Source organism: Limanda limanda, chromosome 5 (genome assembly GCF_963576545.1).
Source record: "Limanda limanda chromosome 5, fLimLim1.1, whole genome shotgun sequence".
Lineage (NCBI taxonomy): Eukaryota > Metazoa > Chordata > Actinopteri > Pleuronectiformes > Pleuronectidae > Limanda > Limanda limanda.
Genome location: NC_083640.1, coordinates 21474788 through 21500904, shown reverse-complemented (window position 1 = coordinate 21500904; position 26117 = coordinate 21474788). Strand labels below are relative to the sequence as shown.

Genomic DNA, 26117 nt, shown 5'->3' with positions numbered 1-26117 from the left:
AAATACAAAACTATATATTCATAACAGAATTTTGTATTTCTCTTGTGATGTTTGAAATAAAATGTATTCTGAGAAAAGAACAAAACAAAACTAAAAAAAACAATGAAACAAAAAGAACCAAAGCGATGAAGTCTGATATAGTGTTGAGTACTGCAGTACATTAGTCCTATCTGAGCTCTGCGAGAGCAATATGGAGCACATTGGCAAGAAGACAGCACACAAATGTTAATGGCACATTATTTCCAAAAGAATCAAGTATCATCCAACACTTACCTCTGCTCTAAACTGGTGAGATAAAACAAATGCTATTGAATAATTTCTAGAGTTGTCGTCTCCGCGTAGAAACAAATCTAAAGGGATGAAGCTGAGGAATAACCAACGAAAAAAAACAAAAAAAGAAGAAAAGAAAAACAAATGGCTCTTTTTTCTCTTCCGTTCCATCACTGCTGTGTTGCACCTTCTACAATGCTCTTTTGCTAAACCATTGAGAGAATCCCTTTGGTCAGTTATTATGAGTTGTAAACAAACCAGAAACACTTTATGTACATAAAATGATTGATATATTCCCAATAAATAAACACACAGCCTAAACATGCATTTACGTATGTGTGACATAAACATCTGTGATAGAGATTTGACAGAAACAAGCAGATTTGTACAGCTCAGGGAATGCAATTTACAGCTTGTAGAGGACTTATACTTACATGGTAACATGACAAATAAATAACACTGCTTTTCTTTGGACAAATATATTTCTTCATGATAAAAAAAAAGAAAAACGTAAAAGGGACAACAACAGAAAAAAAGGGGGGGAAATGAGTGGTAACACAATATATCATGGTAGATAGTAAGCCTGACATTGTAAATGTATAAATTATAAAACACAAAAAAAGTATAAATAAACATCTAGCAGACTGAACTATATGTATACTTCCTTTTTCTTTAAAAAATAAATAAGCATACACATAATGTACAGTATGGACATGATTCCTTGCCCTAGGACTGTTCCCCTAATGATGGGAGCCTATCCATCCAGTATAGAAGATAAATGGACATAGGCCATGTAGTCTGAGTCCTCATCTTCCTCATCCTCCTCCTGGTCTTCTGTGATGGCTATATGGGAGAATATACGGTAGCTGTTGTATGAATATGGACCATAACAGCGCAGAATATTACTGAACGTTCTAAAATAAAATCTCACAGCAAAGCCACTGGCCAACAGCCTCCATTTTTTTTGTGTGCACGTTTGTGTGTGTGTGTGTGTTTGTGTATATGAGGAAGGGTCTGTGTGACTTGGCTCTGACAATTACTGTGGCATCCCCAATTATGCAGCTTGCATTTACATAATCTAGCAAGTCAGGGCTGTAACAAGAGAAAAAAGTGGGATGATGGAAAAGAGGGGTGGATGGGAGGTTGGGGGTTTGGTGGGTGAGGGATGGGGGTGCCTGGTGGGTATTGGGGGGGGGGGTTACTGGGGCTGACGGCTCCAGTGGCCCCAGGTCTCTTTTGGGCAGACTCCTGAAAGCAGACACACGTCACACAGAAAAGTGCTCCTGTGTTCTTGGATTGGATTATTGTTTTAGCTTCTGGACCAAACGTCCAGGGAGGGAGGAGTCTGTGTCACAGCCTGGACTTACCAAGCAGGTCAGAGATCATCAACACAGTTCTGAGGTATTTTCTTTTCTTTTTACAAAGGAGATTTACATCGGAAACGCAAAAAGAAAAGCACACAAGCAAGAGCGAGAGTGACAATACAAAAAAAGGAAAGAAAAAAACAAAACAAAACCGGAAGTCCCTCGTCAATCTGAACGGATTTGTGATTTCTCATACATATTCTGGTAGACAACACATTCACTGGAAACAGCACAGACAATTAAAAAGTTAGTCGATAAACACTCCTCCTACGATGAAGAGACGAGAAATAAGAGAGCGTGGTTCTACGAGCTTCTTACGCTTATCCTGCACACTGTAAAGTATCACATTTATATATTTAGCTCATGAGGTGATCATAAAGTTGGTCCCTTGGATTCCATCGCATACCTTAGGCACATCACAGTAAGGTACTCAAGTCAGGAGAGAGAAAACTAACACGGAGACATTCTTCTACATAGCAACTTGGAATGTAAATTTGATACTTCCTTGAGGCTATTGTTCAATTTGATGGTTTACCCCCAGAGCTGCGAGCGCGTGACTGGCTCGGTCTAGTCCGCAGATAGGTAATCTACATGGGTAACATTATCGCTAACATGGCACCAATGTTACAATCACCTTATGCACATCGTATTAGTATATTGAAAAAGTATTCTGTTCTCATGGACATGTTGGCAGTGTGGTGTATATCACAAGAGGCAGTGCATTTTGAATTGATTGATTACAGCCAAAAGCAACAAAAAGAAGAAGAAAAAAAACACATTCCAAAAACAACAAAATATACACCTTTACTATGAAATAAGCAATGTGACCATGGCATTTACAAGCTGTAAAGATATGACCACTATCATAAAAATAATTCTGATTAAAAAATAAAACTGCATGGGATTTAAGGCAACCTGCTCCTGCAGTTCACTAGCATGGCCGTAAACACGACTATAGCTTTAAATATCAGGATTGTTCCACTGCAAACCAAGCTGTATTTTTCAAGTTAGTTTAATTGCTTTTTTTATTTATTTTTTTACCAGACTCTTGTTTAGAGTGTGCTGCTGATATAGAAATGTGTTGGTTTCATTCACCTTTCTGTGATTTTTTGATTTGCAGAACAATAAAATAAAATAAAAAGTGAAATTAAAAAAAAAAACTCACAAGAACAAAAGCCAGCGACAAAGACAATGACATGCAAGTTCTTCCATTCCCAAGTCCGTTCTGCTTGCTTAAGCTGTGCTTGGTGGTGGTGTGGCTGGTGTGGGAGTTGAGGGAGAGTCAGGGTGGAGGGGAAGGGGGGGGGGGGACTTTCAGGGGAGGTTTTTGTTGGGAAAGCAACATGGAATATTGTCTTTTGCTTGGAGGGGGGGGAGAGGGGTGTTTTGATTGATTCTTTTTTTCATATTTTTGCTTTTTTGTTATTTTACTTACAGTTGCAAGATCCAGAGTGCTTGACCTCAAGCAGCACCCCCATAGAGCAAGCAGCCTGCTTCATGGCACATTCACTGGGATATGTGGTGTTGTCGCTGGCACACACCGCCTCCTCCGTCCGGCTCTCCGGACAGGTCTCGTCACACAGTGAGCAGCGGCCCCGGCTCATCCGAGCGTCCCACAGACACTTCTTCCCCGCGCTGCACTGGATGTCCTCGCACGACTTAGCCTCTGCAGAGAGGGAGGAAGAGAGCCGGCACAGGGGAAATCTTTGATTAGGTGGATTATCACAGACGCGTTTCAAGCAGGATCAGATGACTGTTGCGTATTGGAGAGTTAAGCAAGGAATAAAAACCAAATCCGGTTTTATAGGCTCAGGTTCTCGTGGCAGGCAACAAAAAGTCATGTTTTAATTAGCAGTTCTAAGTCGACATGACTTATATCGACTGCTTTCTGGATAAGAGTCCATCTGACTCAAATATTAACTTGAAGCATGTCTTCATGGCCCCCAGCACTCCCCTGTTTTGCTCTCTTTCTCCCCCCCTCCTCTTCTTTCCTTTCTCCCATATGGGATAGTGCTGCCAACATCAGGAAATAATAAGATGTCTATCATTTCTTGAGCAAACACAAGCAATACCAAACTAACTCTCTCTCTCTCTCTCTCTCTCTCTCTCTCTCTCTCTCTCTCTCTCTCTCTCTCTCCCTCCCTCTCTCTCTCTAAGACCCCCTCCTCGGTGGAATGTTTGGCAAAAATGAGCAGTGAGAAAGTGCAGATCTGGCCAGGAGGAACATGCACTCAAACAATATTCAGAGTCAGGGACTGGAGGCGCCTTCAGGGAGCAAAGTCTCACGCTCTCACGTCTCTGGTGTCTGAAGACTTACTGATGCATTTGCCCTCGTACGCCACTCCGATGGATCTGCCCAGGAGGCAGGTGGCTCTTCTCAGGTGACAGGCGCTGGCATAGATGATCCCGTCGTTTCCACACAGGTACTGGTCAGGCGACGTCACCTCGGGGCAAATCCGATTACACGTCACACAATACGCATTATTTGTCTGGTCCACGACGCACGTGGAGCTGCCGGGGCACAAGACGTCACGGCACGTTTCTGTCCAGACAAAGGAATTTGGAGATTTTGTTAAAACCGGCAGGAAAGGCAGGAAAATGAAGAACAGACTGCAGGGTTCTTGGCAAATGCAGACGCGTAATCTCATAAGTGGGGCAGAATTAGAGGTAATGTTTACTTACTCTTGCACTTTCCCTGGTACTGCACGTCCAGATCAGGGTGGCCTTTGCATTTCGCCTTCAGCAGTGCGCATTCGTCCTTGTAGGTCTTTCCATCCGAGCCGCAGACCGGTCCCTTCCAAGTGATGTTGGAGCAGTCTGGTGCGCACACGCAGCGCGGCTTGCTTCTTCTGTTCATCTTGCACCTCTTCCCAGGCCCACAGTCCACATTATCGCAGGTTTCTAAAACAAACATAAAGAGGTCTCTGGTAAGTGATGCTGGCGAGGACTTTTGGCATGGGTGCGCAAAATTACGCATTACAAAATGGGCATTTTACGCACTTTGGTACGCGCAAACCAGATCATCGTCATATGGTTTATGAGACAAAATGATTGAGCATGTATGTTATGGTAAAAAACGAAGGAAAATGAGTGCACCTCCACCTTTGCAAGGTATGCAATTGGGGGCTCCGCCATTGAAGATCATCCACCTAAAGAGCGTGCTGTTAGGGACGTCCTCCTCGGTCCAGGACGTCCCCAGTCTTCCGCTCCGGCAGCACTCCTCCCTGCTCATACCGGGCATGTACAGCACCTGGCATCTCCCGTTCTTCCCCTGCTGCAACCAGCAGTTCCCAGCTGAAATCAGAAAAAAAAAAAACATAAGAAAACCTCGAGTGTTGCACGTTGAACGCCTCAAAGCGCTGACCCAGACGCACCAGACACACACGCAGCCCGTATTATCCGAGACGCTCCCTCCCCTTTCTCCCACCCGGCAGTATTTTGTCTGATTCCTCTTTTTTCTTTTTTTTTGGCGAGACTGTTAACACTATCCAGGCTGTGACTGACAGTCCTCGCCATGCAGCCACAAAACCCCAAAAAGTAATAAGAATCTTAGGAGGGAGGCTGTGGTTTATTCCCAGACTCCTTGTTATCACTGGACAGATTGGAGCGGACAGACAGTGTCCGTCTCCACCGTCTCAAGGTAGCAAGACCCCACTGTCTCCACCGCCTCAGGGCGATATCACAGACATGTACCCAAACAGCTTCTCTGGTTTATTACCCAACCAGTGCCAAGTTCATTTTAAACACATTCAAACCAAAATGAGTCTTAAATCATTGGCACAGGGACATAATTCGAGCCAGACAGCAGCAGGGTGTGTAGACCGACACAGACACACATGACAGGAGGTGTTCATGGTGTGTTTCCTAAACTGAACACACATTTGCATTCGTATCTATCTCAACTAGAACATCTCAAAGAAAGAGTGATGAGTGTAAAAGTTTCCAGTTTTTATATTTTTATCACAGTAAAATGAAACTATTGCCCCCCAAAAAGCAATTTTACGCATGAATGCTGCTGAGGGGGAAATATATGATTAACACGCCCTTGAAGTCCCAGTGGACATTTTTCAAGTTTGTTACAGGTTTGGCGACAACATACACACACACACAGATATTGAATTCTGAAGAGAAAAAGTATGAGAACATGTTGAGGAATTGAGAGAAGCTGAGGCTGCGTCCAGCGCCGTGCGTGCCCTTGGCGAGGGCTGCAAAAAGAAACTTGCCGTCCAGTCTCACTTTGAAGTGTCCCAGATGGCACCTGTTTTGCGGACACTTTACGCACGCACTGTCTGAGGTGGACACTTTGTATCAGCGGGGCGAGGAGCGAACCCACTCTGAAAAGTTTGTCAGTCTGCAGCAATTATCCGACACTGGTGCACGTTTCCCTACGGCTGACCAGACAGCAGTGGAAGTTCTTTTTCTCTTTCCTCCCAGCAACGGAGAGAATAAAAAATCAGAAAGACGGATGAGGAGAATCCTTACCTTGAACTTTTTGATGTTCCATGAGGTGACAAAGCCATATGAAGAAGAGAAAAATGCCCGGGTGGAGGTGGTGTTTCAGCATCCTAAACATGATGGAGAGGCAAAGTGAAGCACGTATTTGACACGGGCAGCGCAAAAGTAATCTGCTTAAGGTGGCAGTGTTGAATAAGTGTCAGTCTGAGAATGCAGCCTCTCTTTTTAAATCTATAAGGGGTCTCGGGTTGACTGTCTCTGGTGGGCGGTCTCCTCTTCTGTGGGGGTGGGGAGATCTTTTTTTTTTTTTTTTTTTTTCCTTCTTACCAAAGTTCTTTCAATCCCAATCAGGTGACATCGTTACAGGCAACTTTCTCCTGCCACAACAATTAAATTACACGGAAACAGCTCCGGTGTTGTTGTAATAAAACGCCACGAGTGTCTGCGGCTCTGCTGAGAAACCGAGGAAACTCTGCACATCAGATCCAAGGGGCCGGTGCATGAGAATTTAGTTTTTAATGCACATTACTGATATTAACTTGAATCCTTTTTAGTTTTCTCATCAGGCGAAGGGATCATTTTTACGCACGACTTGATATGAGCCTTAGAAGCAATAATAATAATAAAAAATAGAAAAATATGAATAAATATATTAATAATCACATTAATAGTGATGAAAAAATAATCGTTTCTTATGCATTAAGATCTTTGTTACTGTATAATCAAACAGGCCCACAGCTTACATCCTGTCCATGCATGCCATCATCATACCTTCAAATTAAGAGTTTACTGCTGGATGGTAACTGATATTTGTTCCACCAACTGCAGACAAAAGTGTAAATCTTTTGATGAGAGTTGCCTTTGGGGAACATATCCCAGTCCAGACAATAATAGAATTCATAGTAGTCCGCAGCCGCACAGCTAATATTAGAACAGACAGTTGTTTGGGTTTCTCTCCCGGGTCAAGCTTTTAAATATAATCAAACCTGTTTCCGAAGAGGCTTCAGACAGAAGAGCGGGGTGTTGCGTTTCATTGAATGAAACACGCACACGCACAGACACACGCACACACACCGACACAGACACACACGCAGCTCTCCACTCCCTGACGCACAGGCTGCACTCCTTCAGAAGTCCTTGCGCGACCTCTTCAGCGGAACCCTGGGTACAGCTGCAGCTCTGCAGAGCAAAGAGCAAAGTGTCCGCTGCGTGGATCCCACTCCGGGGAGTTTATAATCTGTCAGCCAGACAGAACACAATGTAAAGTCTTCTCTAATTCCACATGAGAAAAACACTGAATTAAGAATATATGCAACCCTTCACACACCCAGAGCTGTGAGCTGAAACTAAATGTGTTTATATCAATTCATGTACTGTGCAAACTAATATGATCAGAAACGAGTCATGCAGTTTGTGTTGTGTTGATATAGATGGTTATATAATTAACAATATAGTTAATGCTATTAGAAATGAGCTATTAAAATGAGCATAAAATATCCTCAGATTAAAGGGCCTGACAGCATGCACACATGCACATATTGTTTTATAAATGAATTGATGTTTTGGATATATATATAAGGATTTATTGATTATTTATGGTATAATGTTCTCTGCTCTTGCTTATGACTCCTAAGGCATTCCCTTTACTCTACATTATTTTATACTTCTATCAATACTAGTACTATTACTATCATTAGTATTATTATAAGTAGTACTAGTAGTTGTAGTAGTAGTTGAAGTATAGAGTTTTTGTTTTTGATTCAATGTTTCATTTTGCGTTTGAGCTCTGTTTGTTTGACACAGTTCAGGATTCACAGCCTAAAAACCTTCAATGCTGTTGTTTTTTCCTGCCATGTCAAATATTAACGAATGAAACCTGAAACATAGAAAGATCATTATACAGCCTCAAGCTGAAATCACACATTATTCATTAGGACCACGCCTTTCTCTCACCTGGAAAGTTAATGTCAAACAGGGATTCCTGCAGGCCTTTGTATTTCGTGCCCTCTTTGTGATCCAGTGGTGGATTTCATGCTACATTACACAGAACCAACATCTGTACTACAGAAGAAACAGAGAAAGAGAAAGTTTTCACAGGAACTGCTTCCAAAAGCCGTCCAGCAACCGTATCACGTTACCTGCTGGAAATTACGATCGGAAACGGCAATCAACTGGAAGACATAAACCAAGAATGCAAACAAATAAAATTTCATCTTCTGCAGAATTGGGCTCATCAAACTGATTCAGAGCTTGTGACGACTTTTATCAGAGACGATTAAACGACCAAAGATCATGAAACGTTCACATGATTCACGTTTCACATATTTGGGTTTGGACTGTACATCAGAGCCATTACATATGGAAGAACTCTCTGGTTGCTCCTTCATGTAGTGAAAGCCTGAGGTGATGAACTCATACTTCTCACTTATCTCTGTCAAATCAGTGAAGATGGCTGTTCTTAATGAAAGTTTTACACAAGTTGCAAAATGACTACAGTACAGTGATAGTTCTTATGTCCCTTGTTGTTTAAGAATCAGAAGTCATTACTTGTTACTTCTTTCAACAAATCTGTGAAGGTTCACTTGCCGTCCAGTCGCGCTCGATCAATCATTCGGTTTCTGGAGTGTGTGATTTGTGAGCTCTGTGTCTTTGAGGTATTACAGTTTCCAAAACACTTCCTGACTGGCGAGTACATCTTCGCCAGACTGTATAAACTTGAAAGTGCTGGCTGTTGTCCTGAAGCCACTTACTGCCATCGGCTGTCCCAGGCTCCGAGCAGACGCCGGATCAAACATGCAGCGAATGTCTTGTTCTGAGTGAAGCTCCTTTTTGCAACTATAAGTAAAATCCCTTTTATAGATCATGATAGATATATGACATTTGTTCGGTTTAACTTTGATCCAGAGCTTTTACATTAAAACCAGTAAAGATTAGGCTTTAATTCCTAATAAAGTATGAACATGCCTGACAAAATGTTCATTATTATAAAGATAATTTAAAGCTAATGAAGAATTGAGGAGCTGCAGGCCTCCTTCATGCCAGCTCATCCGAGAGTTAAATCCTCTTAGCCGTCTTTTAAACTCCAGTTTGTAGTTACACTCAAACCAGTGAGCATTAGAAGCCAGACTTAGGTATATCTGCGTGCAAAAAGGCCAAGCTGTTATTAAATAATTTATTACATCATTTTTGAGTCACAGCGGCATTGCAGCAATTTGTGAGCAATCATCCCGCTGTGGCAGGGGTCAGCTGTTCTGCTGTAGCTGCCAATCATCTGCAGGAGACCCCAGAGGGATGGAATTACAAAGGTGTTCAACCATTTCCACTGTATCTAATTTCATCAACTATTTCCACATTGCTCCCAGTACACATATACATAGAATCCAAGAGGCGATTTCCCAATGCTGTAGTGCATGAGTAATAGTGGAACAGACCAGTCCAATCATTTATCAAATTCTATATATCCCCCTCCAACAAGGCGGCTCCAGGCCCAGGCTGCTAATAAACCTGCGGCTTATTAGAGACAAATAGCACATTCTACTTCGTCGGATTCCAAAGAAACGAATGCTAAAGATTCTTCTGGGTGATGGAGTTGGCAAGAAAAGAAGGGAAAGTTTTCAGAAACGCATTTCAAAACAGTCGAGGGACAGACTAACCTGAGACCACAGGCCAAAATGTGAGAAGAAACTAATCGTGGTGAAAGGGAACAATTTAATTATTCTGATGTTTGGAAGTAAGTGGTCCGTTAAGGTTTCCAGTAGGGTCAGAGAGAGGAGAGGAGAGGAGAGGAGAGGAGAGGAGAGGAGAGGAGAGGAGAGGAGAGGAGAGGAGAGGAGAGGAGAGGAGAGGAGAGGAGAGGAGAGGAGAGGAGAGGAGAGGAGAGGAGAGGAGAGGAGAGGTAGGAGGGAGGAGAGGACAGGACAGGATAGGAAAAAAATAGAGGAAGAGGACAAGATAGGAAGAGGAGATGAGCTAAAGAGACGGGAGGAGACACTCAGTAAAGTGTATTAATTGATGTTGGTTTTCAGTGATCAACATCAACAGAGCAGAGGAAAGAATGAACAGGGCTAACATGTCATCTATATCATGCTGCCATCTTGTGGCGAAGCTGTGCCATTACATGCCTCAGAAAGTTCCTATACTGTAAAAAGACACAAACAGTTTGGATGTATTAAAAGAGTAAACTGCTGCTTTATATAAAAATAAAATATGATTATGCATTCATTTTCTTTTTCTAGTGGTTCGCTGCTGCTGATGTTTGCAGCTGATTATCATCCTACAGTGGCTGGTGTCATAACTGTTCATTTTTGAGTTGAAGTTTTATTAATTTTTGCATTTGTTCAATTGATTTAAACACAGGCTTTATGATTCTCTTCTCTTTAAGCACTCTGTGTTTTATTAACTTACGGCATTGTGTCTTTCTGCCCAACAGATACAAATACTCTGAAAATGTGTTCCTGATCAATTTAATGTTTAAGCAAAAAAAAAGCCCAACATTTGGTTTAAAATTCTTGTCATTGCATCATAGGAAATTAATATAAATATATTTGGTTTTTGGACGAGATTTTGGACAAAAACAACACTTTATAAACATCACTTGGGAGCATCAGCATTTTTAAAAAGAGTTCTCTTTTGGAAAAACACTCAGCCAATTTGAAATTATGAAAATAGAGGTGGACTGAAGCCCTAAACGTTGACATGACAATATATGACAACCTGTCACAATAAAAAACATCACGGGTTCACAATAACAACAACATAAGAAACTATTCCATGTACCCACATTGCCTCTAATATTTCCATATGTAAAACTCTACAAGAAAGATCATCATTTTATCTCACAGTATATACAAGACAAACACAGAGGCACAGTAATGACATGTTTCACTTTTTCAGGATTTGAACTCTCTATATACAAAGTTTTAAGAAAAGTCCTGAGTACCAGAAGTAAGTTAATGCTGGACAGTGTGTGTGTGTGTGTGTGTTTGTGTGTGTTTGTTTGTGTGTGTGTGTGTGTGTGTGTGTGTGTGTGTGTGTGTGTGTGTGTGTGTGTGTGTGTGTGTGTGTGTGTGTGTGTGTGTGTGTGTACGTTTAAAGGGTCAGTGTTATGACGAATGCTGGTGAAGTTTTTCTGACAGAAACTTTTACTTGTCAATCGTGTTGCCCAGAGTTTGTCATAACTAATGATGTGTAAATCAGATGCAGTTACAGTGTAAGACTCTAGATGGCAACACTTTCATCCATGAATGTCGATGCCTGCCGTCTAAGAGCAGTTTTGTGGTGGTGGGGAAAAAATACAGCTTTTATATTTGTTCAAAGTCAGTGCATAGCAGCAAATAGTCAATGTGCAGTCCTTAAAGCAGAAAGAGTGTGATCTCAGTTATTCACAAACTTCTATTGCATTCAAAAGTCAAATTTCCAGTGAGTGAGCTTTAGTCCATTTGCACTTTACAAGAACCAGTGAGAAGTACCAGTATCCACACTGGAAACAGACCAGTGGCGGGAGAAGGCTGTGGGTTTTCTCTCCAGCTCACAGCACCTCATCAACATGTGCACGACTCTGTTGGTCTTCATCGGCCTCCATCTGCAGCTGCTTGTACTTTCTTTTGAAAAACCCAAACTGCAAAGGAAACAAATGAAGTTACAGTTATGATATTTGATACAAAAACTCAAAATCAATGAAACACTGAGCACATATTTCAAAAGAGATTCCTGTGGATATTGTCAATTTCCTGTAAAAAATTTAAAAAATCCCTGATTAAAGGAACTAGCCTATTTTCTTGTATCAAGATACAGGCAGTAAATTTACTTCTGTATGAAGCTGCACATTTGTATGAAAAAACATTATATTGACAATCTATAAAAAACTATACAAAGAATTTGCTGATGCTTTTCTCTGTGCTGAAATGATTGTCACCAAAAACCTACCTTCCACAGTAATCCCACAGCCAGAGCCAGCAGCGCCAGTCCGCCTATAACGCTGCCGACGATCACTCCCACCGGGACATCAGCCGTCTCCCCTGGTTTACTGACGGTCAGCTCCACCTGGACAGCAGCAGAGACGTCACATGATCAAAACCACGTCAACAGGGTTGAAGGGAGAAATGTCCCACTTTTGCAACCGAGAGATTAAAGTTCAACTTTTTTTTGTTCCTGTAGAATATTTTAACATGATGTGCTCTAAAGTTTTGGCATGTGGTGTTTGAAAACTGCTCAGAAAGCTAATAAGATACAGATATAACATGTTCAGTATCATAAGTCTCTGGTTATTTCACGTCTCTTTGTCCAGATACTAAAAGGGTATCTCACCGGCAGCTCTTTGAGTCCGATAATGACCAGGTCGGGGTTGGAGGTTTCCAGAGCCACACTGGAGGTCAGCTCGATGGTCTGATAGGTGGCCTGTCATTACAGAACAAATACAAATCAGTGCACCAACAGCAACGGCGTTGTTTAATGGTACAATAGTGATCAAAAACAAACACAATAACCAGTATTATAAAAGGCATGAAAGAATTTATTTACCAGATTAAACGTGCCGCTCCAGATCCTTGTTTTCACCATCACCAAGTAGTCGCTCTTAACTTTAGTGTCTTTGAGGTTGCATTTGATATACTCACATTTTGCAGTTTTGCAATCCTGTCAATTAAAAACATTAAAATAAAAGGAAATCAATGCACATCACCAGTAAAATCTATATATAGATGGATAGATTAGATACATTTAATCTATATGAGATGAGCATATTAAAATAACACGTCTCCTGAGAAACATATATGAAAGTGGACACATAGAAAGAGGACAAGGCGACTCACCAGTGTGTCGATGCCTCGGAGGCTCTCCTCGGAGAAAGTCACTTTGTGTGTTTTCCCACCGATCTTCAGACGATCAACCAGGCTGCTGGAATCACAACTGACAGAACCCCCCTGCAGGCAAACAGGACCTGGGTCATTCCGTGCTGCAAATTATTCAGGTTAACTTTTGCCACAAATCAGCTCATTCAAACGCTGCATATGAATAACGAATTGTCTGAAAGTCTGATTTGTTGTTGCTACAGGCGCTATAAATACTATAAATTGCAGAATTGGTGTCAACTTGAACATTTATTGGATAAAACAGGTCTTAAAAACGTTTAACAACTGATTACTCACTGATTGTGTGACCACTTTGGTGACGTAGAGGAGATTATTTCCACCTTTAGTCATCATGGGCAGACCAATGGTCAGATACAGGAGGTTCACCTCGAAGCTCCCTGTTGAAACCTTCGAGTAAAAATTGTATTTTAATGAATGTCTCAAATGCAAATAAGAAATGAGATGATAACATGTTAAGAGACGGATTCGTTGATTGCACCTTCACTGTAAAGTTAAACTCTGGGCCGATGTCATCCAGAGTTTTCACCGTAGTTACCAGTGCGTTGGTCGCATTCGCCACATAGAAGTTGATGTTTGACTGCCTGAGATGAAGAGACATGACACGTTAATGCTTTCGTCATCTTCAACTGTCAAATTTGACACTTCATTACAAAATAAAATGTAAAATCACCTGGATAAAACAATCCCTGCATCATATCGGACAGGAATGGATATGTCCACCTTGTTGTCTGCCGGTCTTTCCTCTTTACCGTCGCTGTAAAGATGAAACGGTAAAAACTATTCTCACAACACTTTTCATTAAAATACACATTTTTATCAGCGACTGGATGAGAAATTACCTCTTGGCCTCGAATTTCACCTCAGCTCGGTTTTGCATTTGATCGAGACTGTATTCCAAATTGAGCTGAAATTTCACCTGAAATAGAAAAGATAAAATATATATATATACAACGTGAAAAATCAGACACTGACAAATTCAATTAAAAATTGTGCACACGTAGAGACACTTGCCTCTTCATTTTTCTTCAATGCTGGATATCCCACTAGACAAGTGACAGTTTGTGTTTGTGTTGAGGTGCATTTCACATTGTCCGTCTGTAAATTAAAAGTTCAGAACATTACATAACGCATGTGTTGTCAAAAAACGTTGAAAAATGGGATGGATTGAGTCAAAAACTTAAATGTTAAATGATTTGATAACGATGCATTTGCTGAGTGAATTCCACTTTAGCTTTATGTTCACTCACAGGAGGAAAGACGGAGGAGTAGTAGAGGTTGCTGGAGAACGTGGCCGACACCCGAGCGTTGTACGCATTCTCCTTTTTGTTCCTCACAACAACTTGAAACGACAGTTCTCGGTTGTTGGCGCTGACGAGGATGGGAGCTGAACTGCAACACAAATGCTGTGATCACTGTGCTCTGCATTCACATGAGCCCTTTAAAGCAGAATACTGATGATATCTACTTGACCAGGAGGATGGTTAAATTCGTCTTTCCCTATTTCATTAATAGATGAGAGCTGAGGGCGATTTATTCCTTATTCAAAAGATTGTTCCTCTTTTCTCTTAACATCCATAACCACAGTGAAAACAAACAGTAAACCTGAAGTTAACAAGTTGATCATTCTGCTGTATTAACCTCTAGTTAGATTAGGAAATAGAAAAAGATGCAGCCAGATGGAAATAAGAATGAAGAGCAGCTGCAAACCCACATGTGATCATCATGTGAATAAGTGTGAGAAAGTCTTATGTGTGTTTTCTAGGCTGTGTAACATGGTTCACTGCTGGGAGTGGCCGGTGGTGAAGAGATTCTTCAACCGTTGCATTTACAACCCAACAGCTTACAACACACACTAGGCTAGAAGACCTTAGCAGAAGCAAAGAGGTCACAGATATAAACAGAACAAAGGTTAACCTTGGTGTCGCTTTGCACTGACTTATAACTTATAACTTATAACTTTGCCTCTTGCTGTTGGTTAATATCAGCTGTTGATCCTAATATTGAAATAGCGAAATATACAACTTGTTTATGACCCTTGATCTGAGTTAATTTATTACCACTGTCACTGTTAAGTTTTAACCTGCGTCTGTCTGTTAGCAGGATTATGCAGAAACTACTCAACCGATTTTCTGTAAACTTAGTAAGAGGATGTGGCCTGGGCCTGGGATGAACCCTATGCAAATTAAACAGTCAGAGCACATATCCTCCATCACACCTTTCCTCTCGTTTTGTTGTGCTGCGAAGTTGTATAAACTGAAAAATAACTCAAATTTCTACAGAGATTAACTATAGGGACAGACTCTTCAAACAGAAGAAGTAGGAAAAGGAGAAGCAGAGTTGTTGTTCATGTCAGGAGTTACAACCAGAACTCTCCCTTACAGTAAGAGGCTGGTTGAGGAGATTGTATCTGTCCTCAGTTAACAAATGTCTCAGAGAAAAGACAGACATAGTCTTGTCTGAGCTTGTTCTGTCGCTGTATCATGTTCACTTTAAACTACCAACTCTAAATCCGGAGGGGAAACCACCACTCATCAGGTAAAATCAGGAAACATGTGATGCAGTAGATAACATATGTGTGAGAAAGGATAGATTCTGACCTGGACGCCTTAGAGTCTGTGGTCACACTCAGCACCAGATCACTGATGCACACATCGTCAGAGCCACAGTCTTTAGTGAAGGGAATCTGAAACCATGACACAGCAGAACATTCAGTACACTGGTTTATTACTTCAGTTCTTTTTTCTCCTGTAGACTCTTCAGAGAAAACAGAACATTTTGGATGAACTTTAATTTTGTTTCGACAATGTTCTACCAAAACTAGCGTGACTGACTGAAATACTTACCGAGTAATTATCACACAGACACAGACACACAACATGTAATTTAAAATGACTGTACAAACACCTCTGCAAAATATCAAGTGTGTTTGAAGTGTACAGATTCTCGCACCCTGTTAGTCACTTACAAAGAACTGCGAGGCACTGGGAGAAAACTTATCTAGGACGGGATTCATATCCGCATTCTTCTGCTCGATTTCCACCTTTAAACTGAGGGAATTGACAAAGTCTGGTGTCTCCTATGGACAAAATGGAGAAACAGCAATAAACAGGCCTTATCAACGTGCTCAGATAAAATGTATGAAGGGAATTGTAAAAGAAACAAATCATTACCTGAACGTAAACCTCGTAGTCTCGGCACAGGGGGGTAGAATATATCTTTGCGTTTTCTGTGAGAAAGCGTTCATTGTTTTTTGTAAACATTCCTCTTGACGTCACGTGTGAAGCTTGTAGGTCGGCGTCCAGAGTCAAAGTGTAAGATATGTCTTAAAGAAATAAAGAAAAACTGGGTGTGACACATCTGAGTTCGATTATATTCTCTAGGAGAAGATTTGGAAAGAATGTGGATCGCTTAAACAACAGTTTGACATTTTGGTAAATAAGCATTTTTGATTTCTTGCCTGGATTTAGTTGACAAGTGTAAAATCATTTGTTAGACTGAGCTTAGCTTAGTTTAGCTTAGGATAAATACCAGAAAGTGGAAACAGCAATCCTATATTGTAGGTATAGGAGTGTTTCCTATATTAATCTTTAAGTGAACAGGGTTGACATCTTCCTGATCGGGTGACGTGATTTACCAATGGGTCCGACAGGATTCTTCGGCCTGAACGCAGCACTGAAGCAGAGGTTGGCGATGAAACACGAAAGCTTGCGCCCGGAAACAGTACAGGGTTTGTTGAAAATGTTGATTTTATCGGGGTTGAAAGAAGCTTTGGTTGAGACCGACGCCACACCTCGGGACCTGGAACACACAATTCAACAGTCAGAGTTTGTTCCCGGATGTGGGAGGAGCTATAGAACGGTGTGCACTTCTCTATCCACTAACATGGAGGAGACAGGATTTCTAAACCTACACAGCATGGGAGCTGCCATGTTGTCCATTTTTATATGAAGTCTTTAGTTCCCACATATGGTGCTGGGTTAACTCACCAGAGCTGCACCACTTTTCCATAGGCACCGATTGAGATGTCTGGGAGCGAATCATCATTCAGATCATGGAAGCTATCGAGGGACCTTCCAAAAAACTGCAGTTTAGAATCCAGTTTGGAGCCAAAGATTCTCTGAAAAAGACAAAACAAATCTCATCACTCATATTATCACTGAGTTGAATATAACGGAATGTGCTTTAAAGTATTTGTGTTTCTCTTGATACCTGTGAGAAGTCTTTGCTTAATGTCTTCTTGTCTCCATTGTAGATGTAAATGACGCCTTTCTGTCCGTCCTCTAGTGGCGATCCAACAACGACGTCGTTGAAACCGTCGAGGTCCAGGTCGGGAATGACAGAGATGGCCGTCCCGAAACGTGCATTTTCCGTCGGGTCAGGACCATTGAGGAATCCCTGCTCGTTCAGAATACCCTTCAAATGAGAAAAGACTGGTATAAACAGATGCTACACTTCCTTTACATTTAAAATAATGTCCTTCAAGCTTCACAAAACTATAAATGAACTTTCTAAATCATGAAATAAATAGGGCTGGGCAAGTTAATTCGTTTTAATCGAGTTAACTCAAGTGATGAGTTAACTCGATTGTTTATCCGCCAATTATTTTCTTTTTTCCTGTTCTGCAGCAGTCAGCAACAGACTTTCACAAAATAAAAGCCTGACTTTCACAATAAAACAATAAATAATCAAACCTGAGTTAATGCGAGATAAAATAATTAATCGAGTTAACTCATCACTTGAGTTAACTCGATTAAACGAGTTAACTTGCCCAGCCCTAGAAATAAAACCTAACCCATCTTTTCATTGTCTGAAGAGTGACGATCACTCTCCCTTTCCCTGTAGCTCAGGAAATCCAGAAGAGACAATGTTTTTACCTTGAAGACAGAGAAGAGATAGACCCTGCCCTCTTCTCTGTTCATCTCGCTCATGAACATGGGCGCCCCCACCAGTAGGATGTCCGTCGTCCCGTCTTTGTCCACGTCCAGGGAGCACAGGACGCTCCCAAAGTAGGACCCGATCTAAGATGAGAGGATTGTTTACTGACAATGGGTTAAACGTGTCAGGTTAAACCACCTGTTTACAGCTGGTACCTGGGGACAATGTAAACCTCAGATAGATGTACCTGTTTCCCTCTTTCTGAATCGATGATAGCGGTTTGCTTCTTGGCGTTGACGGTGTAGACGATAACTTGTCCAGAGTGGTTGGAGCGAGGAGCCCCAGCCACAAAGTACAGAGTGGAGCCGTCGTTCAGTGTGGTGACAGAGTAACCTGGAAATGAACACGAGTAACACATTCTCTACTCAACATCCCAACTCGAAGGACTTGATCAAACGTTGATTTGACCAAAGTACTGTACTCAAAAACTGTATGTTTAAGTATTTATACTTTACTAACAGAGGGACGGATTGGGAATTCAGGGATTTCAGTAAACTCTACGTAATATATGGTATGAATGAAGCATGTCTCATTAGAGGTGATTAGAGGAGAAAACTATCCTGAACCATGGATTATGGGTGATTAAGGTTTCACATTCAAAATATACTTCAATAATCCCTTAAGAAAAAAACAAATCAATAATACATATATTTGGATTGTGTTGTGTTTAACATATCTTTTCAGATATTTTCTAAAATACTCGTGTGCCTTTACTTTTTGAAATGTATATTTGGCATGCAGGACTTTTAATCATAACATAGTACATGCACTGCAGAAGATGTAAAGTAAATCGTCTCTACATTTCTTCCACTACTTAACTTCGATCAGATAGTTTAACACAGTGTCAAGAAACCGAGTCAATGCATAAGATCTGCATAAATATGGTCCCTTATCTCAGCTAAATATTTATAACGGCATTATCATAAATCCCTAGATTCTCCTAAAACATATTTCAAGCTAACTTTAAATGCAGCCTCACCACAGCTATTCTAACAATCACTACGCTTTACTTCTTAGATGTTCAACCGTCCTATGACAATGAAGTATATAACAGGACAGGAAAGGGAAGCTATGCTACAAGTATGCATGCAGGTAATAATGATAATGAAATTAGCTGTGGCCTCTACTGCCATTTAAAATGAACGTGGTTATAAACTCAAGTGTGTAAAAATCATTTCCTTCCACTCCTCAGAATCATGATGAAAGAGGTGGTTGACGACCACTTCTCAAAAACCAGTTCCTCTCAAAATCCCCATAGATGTTAACCACATCCGCCTCTCTCTGTCTGTGTGAAACAACATCAATCAGCTCAATGTGAAGATCTGCTATCTTCCCATCCCTGTGTGGTGTCATGCACAGATTAAGAGTATCGGGATAAAAAACAATGAAAGAGTGAATCATAAAACACCGACCCAGTAGTGAGCTGTGGTTTCTGTCTTGAAGAGCCGCCTCAAAGGCTGAGAAAGGGAGAATGTCCACTTTGGATCCTTTTTGATGGACGACAGTTCCGCTCCAGGCGTAAGCTCCCACTGCTCCCAGCATCATCACGTCCTTTAACGGCATGAAGGTCAAAAACCAGTTGTGTCACACACTGAGCAGCAACATGCTTGAATGTGGTTTTGGGTTAGTCAGCAGATGATGGTGGAGAGGAAATTGTTTAAGATCATGGTCAGCAAGCTGTAAAAAAATAAGCCTCCTTTTTCCTTCCAGAGAAATCGTTGGTTCACACTATCCTCTGTGACCTGATAAATTCTTGGAGGAGCTGTTTTGTCAGTTATAGTCACATATTGCATTCTGATAGATGATCATTTAACAGTGAGAACAGGAACTTGTAGCTGGTGGTGTTCAGAGTAACAACACCAGTAGTAAAAAAAGAAAGACACTCTACTCTCACCCTATGATTCAATCTATAACACTGTATATACTGTATATGTGTGTATGTTGTATAATACAACAACCTGCAGGTGCACAAAGAAGCACTGAACCATTAGTGACAGTAGCCTGCGCCATGCGGACATGTTCAAGGTTTAAAACTTAGAGGAAGATTATTGTTGCTGGGATACGTTCTCTGGTTTGAAAGGCACACGAGGCAGCGCTCTGTACCTGCTGGCTGGAATAGTGGGCGCTGAACCCAACCTGGGACATCTCCATTTTGAAGTTGTCTCCCCCTTTTCCGGTGCCTTTGTGGGAACAAACCGTCATTTAAAGATTTGGAAACAGACAAAGTGAAAGATGTGTGTGTATAACACTTGTTTTTAATGATAGGGTCCTCAACTGTGATGGACACGTTGTGACATGCCTGGATGTGTTTCGTTAAAAAAAAAGACCAAGCATGTAGTGTCGAGTGAATGTCAAGTTTAGCACGTACAGCAACAGGAAATGCAAAACAGATAATATGCACCTTCTATGTTGAAGATGCGGTTCCCCAGTGCTCCGGTGATGGTGGAGAGAGCCGCCTCCTCGGACACATTGAAGAAGAACTTCTCTGTGGGTGAACTGGCGATGGATTTGATTTCTTTTATCAGGTTATCTGTGTTGATCTGGTTTCTAATATAATAACCCAGGACCTGGAGAGAAAGGAAAAAATCTGGGTCGTGACGCGAGTGACATCTTTGTAATCTCATTACCTGGACAAACACACTGCTTAGTTTAGTCATATTAATCAAATATTAGTTACAGAATTAATGATGAAACAAAAAACAAACATTTTAAAAACACCACTACTGTGGGTTTAAATGGGATCTAATGAGTTGTTCCTTACAGCGATACCAAAGCGGGTGATTCCGTCTTTATTACATTCTCCAATGACCGTGTCCCTGAAAGCTCTGTCATGAGATTCTCCATCTGTGACGACCACCATCACCTTGGCAGCGCCCGGTCGAGCTCCGTGCTTTGGATTGAAACCCCACTGACTGAAGAGAGCACACACACACCTCTGTAATATCCCATCTATTAACAAGTGATTAGAAAAGTGACTGTACACCACAGTTTATTTCGATTAGGAGCTATAGAAAACATAGGAAAATCCGGTAATAAGAGTCTGGTAATAATAAAACAGAGAAACAGTGAATTAAGTAAAAGACGTGGACACTAACCTGGCATACTCGATGGCTTGGAAGGTATTGGTTGAGGTACCGAACATCTGTTTGATTGCGGACGCTGCTCTCAGCACATCTTCTTTGGTTTTATAGTCGTTCAGTTTGAATTCAAACTTGGGATTAACGCCGTACTGAATGACACTGACCTGGCAAAATGAAAATAACGGTTTGATAAAGCACAAGAAGTGATTTACACAAAATCCTTAAAGCAACCAGCTGAATGAATCCAATATTATCTCCCGCTTCAGTTTCCTATTCCGTGTGACGACGGGGGACGTTACCTGTGTTTTTTTGGGCCCGATGTCCAGCGTGGGGATTAGTTTCTGGAGGAAATCGTTCATTGGTTCCCAAGGATAAATGCTGTTGGAGCCGTCTAAAACAATCACGATGTCCATAGGTCCTCCACATGCTGGAAATGTCATGAGAGGGGACAGAATAGTTTGAAGCTCCTGTTTTTCTACTTTTCATACAACCATTGGAAAAAGAAAACAGTGTCTGACTTTAAGTTTGTCTGATTCTGGTGATATATCATTAGTAAGTTAGACCTTAAAGTAAAACATTATACAATATATAACGTTTAAAAAAATAACACAAAAAAAAACAACTGAGTCCAGAAGAAAATAACTCAGACAAGAAACATTAATTGGAAAATCTGTTTCCCACTTTGCCGCTTAAAAGTAGCTGTTTTTAAAACCTCCGATGTCAGATTACGTGAAGGAACCGTTTTCAAAACCGTTCTTCAACTCAAAAAACTGCATTTGATCAAATGTTGGTCACTGTGATGGACTTCTTTCATTCTCTCATTAACCGACACTGACACTTACACTGGACGGCAGGAGAGAAGGCCGGCTGAGGCTTGAAGAGGGGACTCAGTTTTGCACATAGTCCAGGGTAGAAGTTCTGATTGCCACACAGCTGTCCCCACAGAGGACCACACGTCTGTATGAGACAAACCACAGAAGTAGAGAGGACGGTCTTAGTGGACATTCAAGATCATCAGTGCCTTTAAAAGTTCAGTGGAAGCTCTAACGAAACCCAGAACACCATTCACCTGAAATGCAATTTTATTCAGTAACTTCCAAGTGAACAGCGATGAAATTTGCTTGATTGACCGACATACTTCCTGTTCCCAGACAATAAGATCTCAATGGAGATTTAATGGGAAGTAATGAATTAACATGATGACAGAGCTGTATCATCCAAGTGTGCTCATCACAAGTGAAGCTTGTGTTTCTAAAATGGATCAAAACTATTAACATTCCATTAAAAGTGGACGAGTCTCTGCAATAAAATGATTTAGCACACACACACACACACACACACACACACACACACACACACACACACACACACACACACACACACACACACACACACACACACACACACACACACACACACACACACACACACACACACACACACACACACACACACACACACACACACTCACAAACACGTACCATCAAACCATCGACTGCAGGCATCCGGGTGAGGGTCAAACCCAGGTGCATGTTGTCGATGAGGTTTCTAACATCTGGAATACTGACAGAATCTGTGGCAAAGGCAACATCACATGAAAGTTCACATTAAAGATGTTAAATCAGAAACTCATACAATCTGCACAATTATGCTGAACTCAACATACGGACAATAAACATGTTTTGCTGTAGAACTCACTGCTTCTGTTTGTTTCTATTTTTTTTCATTTCAAAACAGGCAAAAAGAAAAGCGTGTCAGGACAGCTTTTTACGCTGACTCATCTTTTCAGTAATTCCTAGGTGTTTTTTTAGTGGATGGCCAGTGTTAGAGAGGTGGGGGGGCGACGTGCATCGGCAAAACACCAAACGTTACCTTGTAGATTGAGCTTGTCGCAGATGTTTCTGGCCCCTGAGACTGGACACTTGTAAACGTCCCCCTTGGTGTTTTGTTTGAATCCACTCCACGGAGCGCCGACCAGGAGCCTGCAGGAAACAGCCAGATTCATCTCTCATAAACACCCACCATGGTCGTGAGGGGCACGCCTGCATGTTTTTTGTGCAGCGTGCATGACCACATGTACACGCAGTGGTTGAACATTCATCCGAAAATGGTTAAACAATTATCCCCATATGGTGATGCGTTGCTGTGGTAAAAATATGTCATTCTACGACTTTAGGAGTTTGTCGTGATAACAGTACTCAACAGTGGGATGTACAGTGAGAGACCGGCGTCAGATTGTGTAAAACTCCAGTTACACAAACGGACGATGGCACTCCTCCAGACAGTGACTTGCTCCGTGAGACGGTGACTAAGGGTGTGCAACATGCAATGCACGGAAAAGAAGTTTAGTTCATGTTTAACTAAATGTGAGTGAGGCATTGAACACGACATGTTTGTGACACACTCGATGGAAGCAGCTCAGACTGACTAACGCTTAGTGTTGGAGGAATGAATATCAATGATAATAATTATACATTTATATGGGCCCCTTGCAGAGGACTTAAGGTCACCTTACATTATAGAAAAATAACAAAAAAGAATAATAGAAATAACAGTGAATAAAACAATGCTAATTTAAAAAGATGAGTTTTCAGACAGGATTTGAAATTGGGGAGAGAGAATTCACTCAGGATGGTGTTGGACAGGAAGTAACTTTGACATCGCCTTGTCGGTAGAGCTGGAACCATCAAGTTTAATTTTAATATATGTGTCTCTCGTGCAAAATGAGATAATGCATTTCCTGACTGTCAGTAATTGAATGAGGGGGATTGGAGGACATAGGAAACACATCGACAGCCGTGCTCAGTACACTGCTGCTAAGAGATAATCTTCCATCTCAGTAAAAAAACACAAATGTTAACCTCATGGTGATGCAAGAGGAAAAGTGTTCACAGCACGAAACCATTTAAACGTTTCTTCACAGCGTTAAACTAACATTGATCAAATGAATCATCATGTGCATTGAGGCAAAACGTCCAGTGCATTCTCCACAGTAAATTGTGACCTAGACAACAGACACCCTGGTTTAAAAACCTCACTGTCCTTTCATTGAACAGAAGAGGAAAGTGATGATTTAAATTCCCACCATTTGCCTTCATGGTTGGACGTCTGCAGGACTGTGTAGCCGAACTCCTCAGCCGCTGGGCCACTGAAGATCTTGGCGCCTGCGGTGCCGACGTTGAAGGACTGTGACTGCCAGACGCTGTCGGCTGGTGGAGGAAGAAACTTTCATAAGGTGACAGTGACACTGATGGAACGGCACCTTAACACTTTATACTGGTAATAACGACCTGTCAAATCAACTGCAACGACTAAAGCTACTGAAAACAATACGGATTGATGTTCATAATCATTATGTGACGTGTTTGTGTTTGTGTATCTTAAAGTTGAAAACAAGCAGTTGTCGTCATCTCTGTTCTTAGGTGGAGAAGTGATTTCGGATGTCTTATCTTACAGATCAACCAACATGATTTCCTCTTTATACCAATGGGTAGGTTTTATTTCTGTGTACCTGAGTCATATCTTTTAAAAACCACAACAGCTTGACTCACAAAGGCACGGCACTGGAAAGGCTTTGCAACACACACGTAGGTCACACTCTTTGCATTAATAGACATTGTGGTGCAGTGTTTTTCTCCACTGACACGATGCATCTTGAAAACCAGCAGCCCTCTGATCCCCCTCGGGACATTTGCCTGTCTGTGAACGCTGGACCCACAAGCCCATACAGGCAGAGCTCAGCTATCAGCCTGCCTTCCCCTCAATCAACAGGCACAGGAATGTGGATGGGTTCTGGACTGAGGAGACCTTCTCCAGCACACACTCCTCCTGCCACGCCTGTTTCTACCTGCAGCACAAAGTACAGCACAGTGCTTCCTCTCTGGGAGGCTGTGCAGAGCCCACAACACATTCATACTTCCTTGCATTGCAGCAATGGGAGCCGTGCATATAGGAGAATGATTAAAAGTGTCCGTCTGGCTGCAGCTTGAAAGCTTCCACATGTTTTGGGGACTTTTCTGCACATGATGAGCAGCAGAATGATTTGATCTGTTCAGGAGTGGTTCAGGTGCCACTTCTGAAAACACCACAAACTGGACGACAGAACCAATCTAGTTGTGTTTCCTCCCTCCTGAGTTGACTGTGGATCCTTCATGAAGAACTTTTTTGCACGAGGGTTTAGAAATCCAGTTCGAAAAACAAAAGCTCTGCCAAACCAAAGTCCTCCAGTCATTTCATTGTGAGTGTGCACCCACCCTGATCCTGTGCTCTTCACATGCCAATGACAACATGTAACCATCACATTCTGTACCCATGACGAATGACTAATAATCTATTCTCACCACAGTTCTATTAAAACTGTCAAAAAATAAATAAATAAAAAAAGGACCGGACGATCGGAACTTCTTATCTTTGCGTCGATCAGCCAAATGGGTGAAAAGGGTCAGTACTTACAGAGGAGTGTGAGGACGAAGCAGATGTTCCTCCAGATGAGCTCCATCGTCTCTTACTCCATGCGTGTGTGTGTGTGTGTGTGTGTGCGTGAGGTGAGTAGATGAACTTGTCAAAGTTGCGGCTGCGGCGTCGACACTAGCCGGTGACGCGGCGCGCAGGCTCTCTAAATAAGGAAATGCGCTGCGCTGCTTCCAGGGACCTGCTCCTCATTCAAGAGTCTGACCCGAGTGTCGACGCAGGGTGTGAACTGGAGCAGGTCTGACGTGAAGGGAGGAAGAGGCAGCTGCAGGGCACGTGGTTACAGCAGCCAGGGATCTGGTTGAATGCGCAGAGGAGAGAGGGTGATGATGAAGAGGAGGAGGAGGAGGAGGAGGAGGAGGAGGAGGAGGAGGAGGAGGAGGAGGAGGAGGAGGAAAGTTCAAAGTTTTGGTGCTGTAAAGTTACAAGTTGAAATCTGGGAATTTGAAGGGAAAGTTCACCCCAAAATGAAAATTCACTCATCAGCACTGTGCCGATGGAGGGTGAAGTGTGTCAGTCCACAAAACACTGTTTTATTCAGTTAAACAGAGATAAACAGGGGATAAACAGCATTGCAGCCAAATCCAATACTATTAAAGTAAATGGCGACCACTTCTTCAAACAAAAAATATTAAAGTAAAATGCCTCCATACTCCTGTGGTGACGTCCAAGTG

At 41.8% G+C, this 26117-nt stretch overlaps 2 protein-coding genes across 3 annotated transcripts; both read right to left on the bottom strand.

Annotated features, from left to right (window-relative positions):
* Positions 1 to 1024: 1024 nt before the first annotated feature.
* On the bottom strand, positions 1025 to 6207 carry fsta (follistatin a). 2 transcript variants are annotated; one of them, XM_061071212.1, is made up of 6 exons: positions 6117 to 6207; positions 4737 to 4928; positions 4317 to 4535; positions 3952 to 4176; positions 3070 to 3300; positions 1025 to 1113 (listed from the first exon to the last, which is right to left on the bottom strand). In XM_061071212.1, exons 1-6 carry the CDS (start codon positions 6205 to 6207, stop codon positions 1025 to 1027), a joined length of 1047 nt encoding a protein of 348 aa, XP_060927195.1. The 2 variants fall into 2 exon arrangements, with proteins under 2 accessions (XP_060927195.1, XP_060927196.1); XM_061071213.1 differs by lacking the exon at positions 1025 to 1113 and having other exon boundaries at positions 3062 to 3300; positions 4737 to 4933; positions 6107 to 6207.
* A 5409-nt stretch (positions 6208 to 11616) lies between these two features.
* itga2.2 (integrin, alpha 2 (CD49B, alpha 2 subunit of VLA-2 receptor), tandem duplicate 2) lies at positions 11617 to 25471 on the bottom strand. The gene is made up of 30 exons (XM_061072131.1): positions 25426 to 25471; positions 24059 to 24182; positions 22846 to 22955; positions 22455 to 22546; positions 21816 to 21930; positions 21273 to 21400; positions 20989 to 21137; positions 20655 to 20805; positions 20295 to 20460; positions 19997 to 20073; positions 19306 to 19444; positions 18081 to 18226; positions 17833 to 17976; positions 17168 to 17371; positions 16945 to 17075; positions 16593 to 16756; positions 16129 to 16280; positions 15924 to 16034; positions 15556 to 15641; positions 14206 to 14347; positions 13970 to 14053; positions 13798 to 13874; positions 13629 to 13712; positions 13437 to 13539; positions 13235 to 13345; positions 12899 to 13009; positions 12609 to 12722; positions 12396 to 12485; positions 12015 to 12131; positions 11617 to 11706 (listed from the first exon to the last, which is right to left on the bottom strand). Exons 1-30 carry the CDS (start codon positions 25469 to 25471, stop codon positions 11617 to 11619), a joined length of 3558 nt encoding a protein of 1185 aa, XP_060928114.1.
* Positions 25472 to 26117: the final 646 nt, after the last annotated feature.